Source organism: Dermacentor albipictus, chromosome 4, assembly GCF_038994185.2.
Source record: "Dermacentor albipictus isolate Rhodes 1998 colony chromosome 4, USDA_Dalb.pri_finalv2, whole genome shotgun sequence".
Classification (NCBI taxonomy): domain Eukaryota; kingdom Metazoa; phylum Arthropoda; class Arachnida; order Ixodida; family Ixodidae; genus Dermacentor; species Dermacentor albipictus.
In genome coordinates this window covers 12613133-12626286 of record NC_091824.1, presented here as the reverse complement: position 1 = coordinate 12626286, position 13154 = coordinate 12613133, and the positions used below count along the sequence as shown (strand labels likewise).

The following is a 13154-nucleotide window of genomic DNA, read 5'->3' as shown; positions in this document are numbered from 1 at the left end:
AAAAATAAACAAATATAATATGATCAAACTAAAATTTCCGGCAATATATTTATGCTAGTTTATATTTAACTCACTAGTGTATATCCTGGGCATGCCTATTTATGGACAGCCAGCGGACGTTCAAAATGGGATGTCCCATGGACATCCCGGTGGGATGTCCTTCGGACATCCAAACAGGATATGGACTTTTCCTGTACGTCCCACGGACGTCCGTGTTGGATATCCGGATGGATGGACGTTGGGACTTATGGTGGACGTCCCACGGATATCCGTGGTTACTTGGGGCCTTGACTCATCTGATCGGGTATCACAATGAGGATGACGACTTCATGTTCGCAATTGTGATCGGGGACGAACCTTGGTGCCACTACTACGAGCCTGAAACACGACGGCAAAGCTTACAGTGGAAACATTCGAATTTACCACGTCCAAAGAATGCAAAGGCCATCATTTCCGCTGGAAAGGTGTTGTTGACTTTTCTTTCGGTTATCAGGGTCCATTACTGAATTTGCTAAATCTTGAGAGGCTATCAATTGTTTCCGATATTGTGAAACGCCAGAACTGCAGCGTGTCGCAATCAAGAACGAACAACGTGGAAAATTGACGAATGGGGTCATCTTGTTCCACGACAATGCCTGTCCCCACGTCGCTTATGTGGTTAATACAAAACTGGCAAAGTTCAAGTGGGAAGCGCTGCAGCATCCACCATACAGCTCAGACCTGTCACCTTGCGACTTCTACATTTTGGGGCAACCGAAAAAACAGCTCAAGGGAACCAGATACAGACTTTTTGAAGCAGCAACCCAAGGAGTTTTATAAGACGGGAATCACGCGACTCGTTAGTCAATGGGACAAATGTCTAAATTCTCATGAAGACTACTTTTAAAAGAAGTACCCCGTTGTTGGCTCACATTCATTTGACTTGCCTTCGTATATCTTGCAGAATTCCTGCTTTTTATACGTGCCCTCTGTTGCGACTGATTCCGGTGCAATTACTCACGATACATGACCGGTGACAACTGTTTCTGCGTAATACATTAAAACAAATTACAGCCTCATTGAAATTTTTCACTGGCCATTGCATATATACAAGAATGTAAGCACGGTTCTTGAATGACAAAGTTTCATTAACATATTTGTCCTCAACTTGTTCAGTTCATTGCCTTTTAATTTTTCATATCAGTGGCATGCACTGCTTTCCTGGTTTCGAACTGATATAGTTCTAAAGTTCGTGTGATATTTTCTTTACTTAAATATACAAAAATATGGAAGCAGTGAAATCAGTTATTTTGGGCAATATTTTTGGCACATACGAGTATATTCTTTTATGAAAAAATACATATTTTATTGTTTTGACTGTGCGTAGCGTTCAAGAATTCGTTTGCAGCATCTTTGGCAATGACAATGCAGTTATTATTCATGGATTTGATCCCTTGACAAATTGTTTAAGAGGAAGCTTTAGCTCGGGCCCAAGCCGACGCGGCCTATTCAAATACTTGTAAAACGCAGAAACCCTTTTCTTTGATAACCCTGCTAATCGCTTTTATTGAAATTCGTTGCATTTGAGAGAGAAAGTTAAATCCTAGTTCTGTTGGAAACACAACTTCGATTTAGGGCCTGAATGTTGTTTAAAATATTTTGAAAAATTCGAAAGCTTGAAAATATAGAAGCACGACGTTTACAAACTAATAGCTATGCATGAATAACAGACATTGTGGTTCTGTAAACGGCATCTATTATAACACTCAAAGCGGACAAGTTTGCTATGTCAATTTGTATCTTACGTGAATTGGTTACGTTGTGTACAAGGGTTCTGCACAAGCCGTATTTCCACAATACTAAATTTTTTTGAGATTCATGTGTAACATATCCATTTTGTCCGCTGTAGGTGTACTATTAGATGCAATTCACAGAATTGTGATGTCATTTTTCATTGTTGAGTCACGGAGTTTTAAACTTGATATTTTCGTTTTCTGAAAATTTTCGATTTGGCCAATTTTTAATGAATAATTGACCACCTAAATAACAAATTTGAAACCAGTAGACACTAGAATTAAACTTTTTCTTTTAAATGCAACAACAAAATTTCTGGCTACGCCACTGGCCCCATATATATATATATATATATATATATATATATATATATATATATATATATATATACACACACACACACACACACATGAGGCCAGTGGCGTAGCCCCCCCCCCCCCCGAACAAAATTTCTGGCTACGCCACTGAAAAGTGCCTCTTCCCAGGGCAGCGGTTTCCACCAGGGCGGAAAACGCAGCCACGCCTGATACTCGCACCTACCACACGCGCAGTGGCTGACGTCTAAATGCGCCAAATCGCCTCAACCTCTAATCACACGAGTGTTTTGTCGTGTTGGTTCCGTTCGTGTTCTCACTAGGGGGGGAGTGCTGTAGTGAACACAAAAATGCCGCGGATAAGCCGCGGTGCTGCCAGCGCGGAACAGAGCCGACCGCAGTCGACCGTAGCCAGCCGGCCGGCGATAGAGGGCCGGCCCACAAAGAATAAAGATCAAGGGCTCTATTCTGGACACGCATGGCGGCTGCACGGCCGCCATTACCCGCCATGTTTACTCTCTGGTTGGCTGTCGAGAGGTCACGTGTTTTGAAATTTGTGCCGGGAAGCGGAAGTATTGCAACATGCAATTTTGCGTTTTCATCAAGATGACGAAACGTGACGTGGAGCTGCAAATGTTACGGACTAATACATTTTTTTGGTCCTTGGCAGATATATTGTGATGTTAGCGCTTCAAAAAGAATGTGAGCGGTTGCGTGCAGAAGCCAGTGCAATGCATCTGCAATTGCGCGTATATGTGGTGGCGATTCAAGATATGCGCCATGCGAGCTCGCTGATTGGCTGAAGGAATATCTCATGAGGAGCGTCACAGGAAGGGCTGTTTCGTAAACGTCATTTTGACGATGCGTGACGTTGCGCTGGGCCGCCATTGCTGAGATTTTCCGCCATAATTGTTGCTGCGACGAGCCGCGCGAACAAACGAAACGAATAGAAACGTAAACGAATAGCGCCCTTGGGGCGCTATTCTGGACATTCCGCCATTTTCTTCGGTGCGTGACGTAGGCGCGACGCAAACAAAATGGCGCTGGTGGCCCAGTTTTGCTTACGTAACGTGACGCCAACTTGACGTTTCGCCTAAGAAACTGAAATGAAGACACTGAATGTAGCGTTATCGGTAAAGCAAAACAGTTTTCCTCCGCAGTAAAAATAAAGCAGCTATCTCAAAGCGTATGATTGTTCCGTCGAAAACGCTTCGCGCTTCCGTCGTCTGCTGCGTACAAGCCGTCGTCTACTTCAATAGCTAGGATGCGTGTCCCCGGAAAATGGAATGAGTCATCGCATGTTGGCGCCAACGCGCTTGTTTTCTTTCTTGAGACAACATACGCGACCTACCAGTGGTGATGCGCGCACGTTCTAGGCCACGTTATCGCTATTTCGTGAAAAGCAAGTGACTCAGCCCGACTCGGCTGGCTGAGAAACGGCCGAATATCACCGATAACGTTGCGCGTGCCAGAGATATCGACTAGAGCGACGCAAGCGCCAGCGCTGCCATCTCTTGTTCATTTTGCTGGTTACTCGCACCACGGGAGGAAACTTCAAGGCGCCGCCTTGCGTACATTTCTTTTTATAAATTAGAAAGAGGCCGTTGTCATAACTTTTGATTGTGCGAAAAGGCATTAATCTTGATTACAATACAAATGCAGCAGTGAAAAGTGGACAACATTGCCGAAAGTTTGCTATGTTCAACCAATATTATTTCGTATAAACGCGTTCTTTTAAAAAATGATGGCCCCAAACACAAATGCCAACACCACCCGAGAGAGATGCAAATACTATGAGCACGCGTTATGAACAAAAGATTTTCGTGGTGCCAAACGACGGGGAAAATGTGGCGATAAGCATTCCTCTCGGCTGCCATTGCATATGGCTGCCCATTAGCATAATTCGCGCGGCTCGTCGCAGCAAGAATTATGGCGGAAAATCTCAGCTATGGCGGCCCAGCGCAACGTCACGCATCGTCAAAATGACGTTTACGAAACAGCCCTTCCTGTGACGCTCCTCACGAGATATTCCTTCAGGAAATCAGCAAGCTGGCATGGCGCATATCTTGGATCGCCACCACATATTCGCGCAATTGTAGATGCATTGCACTGGCTTCTGCACGCTACCGCTCACTTTCTTTTTGAAGCGCTAACATCACAATATATCTGCCAAGGACCAAAAAAATGTATTAGTCCATAAAATTTGCAGCTCCACGTCACGTTTCGTCATCTTGATGAAAACGCAAAATTGCATTTTGCAATACTTCCGCTTCCCGGCACAAATTTCAAAACACGTGACCTTTTGACAGCCAATCAGAGAGTAAACATGGCGGATAATGGCGGCCGTGCAGCCGCCATGCGTGTCCAGAATAGAGCCCCAGTTGGCACTGAGACTCCAAGCCCCACGCCTCGTGTCTGCTTTCCTCGCGCGTGCCAATACCAGTTTACTACAACCTCTCCCTTGCCCGGACGCACCTTTTGAATTTGTTGGTATTGATTTATATGGTCCCTTGCCGTTGACACCCTCCGGTCACCGTTGGATTAATAATTGTCACCTCGGTCGACCATTTAGCAAGATATGCCGAGACTGCCCCTCTGCGATCCGGCACCGCTTCTGAGGTCGCCGACTTTTTCTTGCGCTCCATCGTCTTGCGCCACGGGGCTCCTCGTGTTCTTCTCAGTGACCGTGGCAAGGCGTTCATTTCACAAATTCTCCAGGAAGTTCTTCGGGCCACTAATACCGTCCACAAATCTACTTGCAAACCAATGGCCTTATTGAGCGCAAACCAATGGCCTTATTGAGCGCTTCCACCGTACGCTGTCTGACATGATTTCCATGTACATCCGTACTGGCCACACTGACTGGGATAAAATTCTTCCTTTTGTGACATTCGCATATAAAACTGCTATTCAACGGACTACCGGCTACAGCCCTTTCTTCCTTGTGTATGGACGATCTCCTTCCACCATATTCGAACAGAGAACTCTTTTTCGCACGTTCTTCGCCTAACGCGTCGCTTCCAGAAGAATTTGCTGCCCGAGTTGCACATTGCCGTCAAATCGCCCTGCAAAGCACAGAAGCTACCCAAGCTGAGCGCAAGCGTTACTGCGACAACAAACGCCGTGACCCACGTCTTCACCCTGGAAACCAAGTCCTGCTTTGGACTCCAGTCCGCACCCCAGGCCTCAGTGAGAAGTTGCTTCCACGCTACATTGGTCCATACACCGTCGTGCAGCAAACATCTGCAGTGAACTATCTCGTCCGCCCAGTACACTCCGTCACTGACCGGCGCCGATTTTGTTCACGTCTCGCGGATCAAGCCCTTCACTCCCCGCTTCGACAATCTCTAACCTGCGGCCAGGCTGGCTGCTTCCATGACGGGGGCAAGTTAGTGTAAGCACTATTAACGTACTTCGTCGTTTTCATTTGTACATAGCCCATATCATCATCTTCCCTGTTCTTCAACTTCTTCGCGCGTGAGCTGGGGCATTGCCTTTTTTGGAATAAATAGCGCTGGACAGCTTGATCGGTCTCAGTATATATATATATATATATATATATATATATATATATATATATATATATATATATATATATATATATATATATATATATATATATATCGTCGCGATCAAAAAAGCACCCCGCAACGAAAAAGGCGCCCCGAGACTGGTGCAACATACCGCGCCCGTGCGAGCCCAGGTGAAAATAATTTCCATTCCCAGCTGGATTATGAAACCGGAAATGTTTCCCAGCTGGGAAAATTCCAGCTGGAAGCGACGCAATTTCCAGCTGGAAAGAATTTTATTCCCAGCTGGAAAGCATGCAGATTCCAGCTGAAAACCATATGATTTCCAGCTGGAAAGCGTGCAGATTCCATCTGCAAACCACATAATTTCCAGCTAGAATCTGCTGCATTCCCAGCTGCGACCAGTAGACATTCCAGCTGGAAATGGAAGAATCTACCAGCTGGAAGGCTCAGTGGTTCCAGCTGGAGCAAGAAAATGTTCCTGCTACATTTCCAGCTTTAAACCATTGACCAGCCGCTTTGGTGTTGAGTCATGCCCAAGTGAAATCCCAGGGTGTAAGTTCGCATAAAGCAGGATACAAACTGGCCAGAGCTCGCATGGATCTTAGCTCGCTGTCGCAAGTCACAGTTAGTTGCTAATGTGATTGGCCGCAGGACCAGCCGGTCCAGTGAAAATACACACAGCCAACGCAGCACAGTGCTGAAACTTTAAATCATTTATTTGAACACCTGCACCAAGGTTCACGGAAGCATATCTTGCATCTCCCTCAAGATGTGGAATTCACTTGCGCATCTCCTTGTACACCATCTGAAAGACATATTCAAACAGAGTGAGTGAAATTTAAAACAATCATGACGTTAATCCACACAGTTCTAGTAAACAGTGACCTTTACCAAAATCAGATGGATTGTATCAACAGCTTTTGGACAGTACCACAATTACGGAACACCAATGAGGAATCTCTCCACGGGCCTCTTGCATTGTGCCTCTATCCCGGCTGCTGCCGGACGTGTCCTCAATATTGGAGGCATGAGCAGCGGCTACTCGCACGTTTTGTGTGCAGGATTATAATGGCCGAGAAAGGCTACAAAGGACCGCAGGCCGGCTGATAAGGATTACCATTTGTACTGCTTATACGTTAACATTTTTATGCGCCCGATTAAGTAAATGGGTGTCGCATGCGTCATATGCACTGTATGTGAACCTACGAAACCACGTACACATACTTTCGCGCTGTCAAAGCCTGAAACTCTGGTAATTACGCGCGTGTTTGAGCACACCGTGTGCATATGCGTCGCGTTTCAGCAACACGAACTCTCAACGTGCGCCTCCACGCCTCAAATAATGGTCCTTTTCTTTATATTTTCCGCAATTCCAACACGACATTGTCAAGGCCAGTTACCGACTGACGAAGCAAGATCTCGATTGAAAAAACTGCTCCGCAGGGCTCGAACGAACATTTCCTCTGATTCCATCCGGTAGCGTGTTAGCCGTCGTCTGCACGGCAGGGCCAGCCCGGGCGGCGCCGCCGTCGAGGCCACGCCGAGCGGAGGAGGAGGGAAGTGGTTGGCGCTACTTTTGGAGATTGAAGGGTTTTACACTTGGACTGCTCGCAGCGCTCTCTACGCTTTCATTTAGCAAGCGTTCTGCCCACTAAAACATCTAAAACGTGAATTTGTCCAAATGCACGCTCCAGTTATGAAGCCCTCTGAAAAAAAAAATTGTTTGTAAAGGCTATGTTCTTTATGATTTCTTGCGGTGAAAGCTATTGCAAGAGCCGAAAACACGTCATAGACTTCGGGTTTTGTACACCACTTTTTAGGCGGATTATGCTCGCAGAACATAGCCTTCGAGATTTGTTTTTTGTAATTCGGAGGCAACCATCTCTCGAGCGTAACTTTGCACACTATAAGCCAAGCTATTCTATTATTTAGGGCGCTCGAGTTCCAGAGTTTAGAGGTTGAGGACCTCAATTTAACGAAAAAAAAAATAAGCAATAAAGAAAAGTCGGAAATATTGTCTACTCCTGAGGCCGATTTCTTGAAATTACTTGTTGAAACTCTTACGCTCGTGTTGTTTCTAAAAGGAAAGTCCCCAAGAAAAGGAAAAGATGTTTGTCTGTGTCTGGTCACGCGATGAAGTGGCGGAACTCTAGCAAAGGAAAGATTAGCGACAGCACTTTCCTTCTTTCCATTTATCAGGGTTGGTGCGGTGGACTGGCTTGCTAGCTGTGCGGACGGTGGAGTTGTTTTTGCCAGCGCTACGTGTGCTTCGTGTCTGCGGTCATGGCAAGTGGTATGCCCATAGTGCTGTTCTGTGCGTCGTAGTGCCCTATCCTGGAGCAGCGGTCCGTGGCTTGTGCATAAAATAAACGTGAACGATGGAATAGTGTGGAATTGGATACCACTGTGCATGGTTCTGTTAGGATAACAGCTGACGAGGCTCGAAGTGTTTATGGACATGTTTATTGACGATCAGTCTGGTGTTAGGCACATATCTGTTATAATGATCGTGAACGTTACTATATCTTCTACCTTGTCGCCTTTAGTGGGAAGCAAAGTAATTCAGAAAGCGTTGAATGATAAGAGCTAAACCAACCAATTCGTGGCAGGCGAGTTTTCCGCGAGTTTCCGCTGCCCCTAGAACAGCAGGATCGGCACGTTCAGCGGTGTTCATAATGCGCCAACTTATTCATTAGTTTCGGTTGATTTTGTGGCATTCAGGAGCGCTTAGCTGTTAACGTCATGGTATTTGCAGTGAACCCGTACAGTGACTGCGTGAGAACTCTTGGTGTGGATGGCAAGGAATACCGGTATCACAGTCTTCCCGACCTAGGGGATGCCCGTTATGGTGAGTCAATTCAGCACTTGCTCGTTCAGTCCATTCCATGTACATGCGCCTAAGTGAATGCAGTATTTACAGTCACTCTTGAGTGCAGAAAAAGATAGCCATCTGGCTGGGACATCCCCGTGGAAGAGGTACCAAATGTTATCAGTGTGCTCGCGCCACTGCCATTGTACAAACTAATGATCTGTTCTGGAGAAGCGTTTGCCAGCAGCTGCCTGGTTGACCTCTGATATGCTGTAATGAGGGAGGTATATTTTACAACAATTGTTAAAGCGGGTTTTATAGCAAAGCAACTGCATAACTGCAACCTGCATAATAGAAATAAGAACAGAACACCGACCAAAATGTGGTTGTCTAAAAAATGTTTATAAAAAAATTGGGTTGTCTATAAAAATTGTTCAGACAACCCCATTTTAGTCGATGTTCTGTTTTAATTTCTATTATGCGTTACTTCCCGGCCAGACAAGATTTCGTCAAACTCCTGATTTCGAAGCAACTGCCTGCCGTGAATCGAGAGCGTGCTTTTTGTTTACTTCAGTGTCTTGTAATCAAGGGTTCGATGAAAGTTCGTCTGGTCAGGCATGGAAATGAAGGGAATCACGCTCACTGACCAAGTCTGATGAATAATGTGACGTTTCGGAACCACGTACGGCTTCCTTGTTCACTGAGTTGGACAGCAAATCGTCGTCACTTATATAGCCAGCACGGGACGTAACGAATGTGCGTTAATGGCAGGCATAGTCCCTGGTGTCCGGTTCATCGTAGCTGCCGTCGATTGAATAATTAGAAATTCTAGCAGTCGTCGGGATGACATGTTCTTTTCTTCGTGTTCATCGTGCACATAATGCGAAAATGTGGGATTGTTCCCCACCTGCGGCGAGTTGTTTTCTTCATCCACTTTCATTTCCATTAATTTATCATTTCTTTAATTCAATTAGTACAAGTAATTTCCCCTATCTTGTCCTTAATGTCTTTGTTTGTTGGCTTCCTTTGATATGATTAATAAAAAATCGGGCTCCTCAGTTAACCCCCATCATTCTCGTTTAAAGCTGTAGTGTGAGGTTCTTGCATTGAAGCTAGAAAAATAGTTCTAGCACTTTGTGTTTTCTGACAATAGCAGAATTACCCATACAGCTTCGCTTGCACTTCTCAGAACGGCATTTGAAGCATACATCATAGTTGTAATCTGTGGCAGCAATATCCTCAAGTACACCTCTTGTGTGCACCACGCCATTCCCTGCATACAGACGACAACACGTGCAGGAGCACCATTCTACTGAGTGCATTGCCATTTTTGCATCTTGATGTGGAGAAGTTGTGAACTACAGTCAGTTGGCACACCTGCTCCTCTAGCTACCATAGCTAAGCAGTGCACCTCATTAGTGAAAGCAAGTGCAATGTAATTGCTTGTGACAAACATATTTTTGAACAACAGCAGCAGTAAAATAAACTGAGGCAAGTGTTTACAGCAAACTGTTGTTGTCATGACTGACCTGTCATCAGTGCTTTAAGTCATTCTCATGCGGCAGTTTAATAGTGACGCTGGCTTCGCTCCGTATATTATCACATTATTTTTCACCTCAGCCTCATGTAAATGTCCTCCCTGGGGAATTTCGGGTCTGGCAACACTTCTAGCACCTCTCAGGATGACGGCCAAATAAATAACAAACAAGTTTTTATGTTAGTGTACAGTATACAGAATGTGAATTCTGCACATTGCGAACATTCTCAGGCAGCAGCTGAAGCAAGTTCCTCTGTAGTAGTAAAACAACCACACACTTCTAGAGAACGCTTCATAAGCCAGAATGAAATGCAGATGGTGAGGCTGCCCTGGACACTAGCTTATATTGTTCATCATAGATTTTAACACCACTTTGTTGAGTATAGTGAATGTAGCATTGCAATAACAGCTCTAACGATGTGCGTTAAACAAGGCATATAAGACAGACATGACTGTCAAATCACGTTTGTTTGAAGTATGAAATACACATGACAGGAAGCCACATGCTTAATGCATGCACCTTCCCATTTTATATGTTGAAATCTATACGAATAAATGCCATTTGGCACCTCTGTTGTTTGCCTTGCCCACCTGTTGTACCGTTGATACCAAGATGCCATGGAGAAAGGAAAGCAACAAGGAAGGAGCATCACAGGATAAAATTGAAGCCAGGAAAAGCTTTCCCAGCAAGTGATCATGTCGCAGTAGTTTTTATTGTCTCTTACGGCCATGGCCAGTACACTTTTCTGAAGTGACAGTGGCTGCAGTGGCAACATATAGCATCTGCATTCGCACATTTAAATGTAAAAGATAAACATATATGTTACAAGAAATGGCCAAAGTTGCACAAGTGCACCAAGAGAAAATGTGCAGAGTGGTTGGCAAAGTAGCTTAATTAGTTTACTTCGATGGCAACCTGCGAGACAGCAAACACTGTTTTCCGAGTGCAGCATCACATTTGGGGCCGAGAGAAAAAGCGAAGGGTTGGCTTGCAAGAGCTGCCTGCATGATGTAATGCTTCCACCTAATGTCTTCCTTTTCATTGCTGTTAACTATACCTTTAACAAAAATGAATTCTATTTCATATTCATGCCTAAGCTGGGCCTCTCTGCAGGCATGCTCTCAGTTATCACCATGTCATAGGCATAAAATCTTGTGTAATAGTTTACAGACAAAAAAAACTTGTTTGCAGATGGCGTTGCAGAGCACGAAAGGGGCCGTTTAAGAAATATCCTTAGTTTATTGTATGCGTGGTATTGGCTACTTACGGGTCTTGTGAAATTTGTATGAGTGCACAGGTAAAATGTAGTACATAAATGGCAGTAGTTTTGGGGGACTGTATGTGTGAATTCCCTTCTTGAAAGGTTGGGCAGCCTTTCAGTGTTGTGGGAGTATGCAAACTATCAGAGCACGTGCAGCTGCTGTAAAGCTTTTAAAATTGAAAAGTTGTATTCAGGGGCCTTCACTTTCTGTGAGGTGTTCTGTACAAACCATCAAATAATACAAAGAGGTAGTCAGTCTGTTGTTTATATTTGCTTTCCGGACACTGCACATGCTAAGCACGAGGACGCAGGGGTGGTTGCACGGTAGTTACTTCTGAGATACAAACTTGAATGTGTTGTCTCTGCTACCATCTTCTGTGGCTTCATTTCTTCATTTCAGGTTGCTTGTTTTTTTAAAAAACACCATCTCCTATCGTTCATGTGGTGGAATGGTATCAAACCATAAAATATGCATAGACTTAAATTCTCCACTGTTTGAGAAATGATAGGATGGAGAGTAGGGGTCGTACAGATGCTGCGCAAACAAGCGCAGCTACCCTTATCCTGCACTATCTCGTGCCCTCAGGGCTATCGCAGGACTTGTACTGCTGATGAGCCCCTGTCTGCTTGCTCATCTTTGTTTCTCAGCAGTTGTCATACGAAGTACAAGCAAAGCCTTCGTGGGAGTTCAGTGGCTGTTGCATTTGGAGTATGATGTTGCATGTTGAGTTTCCCAGTTGCTGCATTCAAATGGAGATGGAGTGCAAGGATGCTGGTGAACCAGGCATTATGTGCATGTTAACAGTGTTCGTATAACTCCGTTAGGGAGGAGGATGGAAAAACGTACATACAGTAGGACGGGCGCTCAACCTCCAACTGGTGTTTATTTCAGACAGCTGCTTATTTAGCACCAGAAATAAAATTCTAAGGCCTCTAGATTGGCATCTCTCACTGTTCCCACATTGCTTTTGGATGTTAAATCTTATAAATTAAATCAAGTGGGGCGTGGCTTGCTATAGCTGCATTGTGAGGCCATGTGTGCCTGCCAAAGTAACATTGCCTCTCCGATACCTGTGCTGCACAGGGGCACATAAATTAACACTAAGTGCACAGGGCCTGAAGAGCAAGCATTGCCTCATACGCTTCTACCTGAACTGGCGGGAGAGAAGAGATTGTTTTGTTTGGTATCCACTGAACCCATTTTGATTAGGTTTGCTGCACCTAAACGGTCTGCCAAATATTTGGAACAGCTTTTTTTTATTTATACAATTGTTTTTTTTAAACGAAAATTCCCAGAAGTTGGAAAGAGATTGAAGCATAATATTGGCATCTGTTTCAGTAAAGTATAGAAACAGTGATGCAAATAATTAAAGTGCATATACCCTATACCACAATAAACACCACAAGCTTGTCAGCGGAATAATGGTGATGCATCTTTCTATGCTCTTTATAGTCTCTGAGATCAGCGTTTACAACAGATCAGTGCCATGGACATACAAAAACAAATACGGTGGTGCTCAATACTCGTAGAGCGGCATCATCTTGTCTGGGACTGAGAAAAGCATGTACCTAATTGATATCATTTGCTGACACCATTCAATCAACTTATCTTTTGACCCGCTGTGGTTGCTTAGTGGCTATGGTGTTAGGTTGCTAAGCATGGAGGTCATAGGATCGAATCCTGGCCATGGGGGCCGCATTTCTATGGGGGAGAAATGCAAAAACGCCCGTGTACTTAGATTTAGGTGCACGTTAAAGAACCCTAGGTGGTCCAAATTTCCGGAGTCTCCTATTATGGTATGCCTCATAATAAAATCAGGGTTTTGGCAAGTAAAACCCCATAATTAAATTTTTTTTTAAAACTTATGTTTCACCTGTAGGCTTTGCTCTGTACCGGTACACAAATAGAAATAAGTGAGTAAAGCA

General features: G+C 44.5%; 1 protein-coding gene across 5 annotated transcripts in view; it reads left to right on the top strand.

The window, feature by feature from the left end:
• Positions 1 to 7676: 7676 nt before the first annotated feature.
• Positions 7677 to 13154, top strand: part of LOC135917012 (cytoplasmic aconitate hydratase-like) — a 233332-nt gene continuing 227854 nt past the window's right edge. The window contains exons 1-2 of one of the 5 annotated variants that reach the window (XM_065450478.2): positions 7677 to 7913; positions 8376 to 8468. In XM_065450478.2, the coding sequence (XP_065306550.2) occupies positions 7904 to 7913; positions 8376 to 8468 (103 nt within the window). In that variant the 5' untranslated portion in view covers positions 7677 to 7903. Of the gene's footprint in view, positions 7914 to 8038; positions 8067 to 8375; positions 8469 to 13154 lie in introns of those variants that run through there. The other 4 variants (XM_065450497.2, XM_065450487.2, XM_065450509.2 and 1 more) reach the window with 4 other exon arrangements.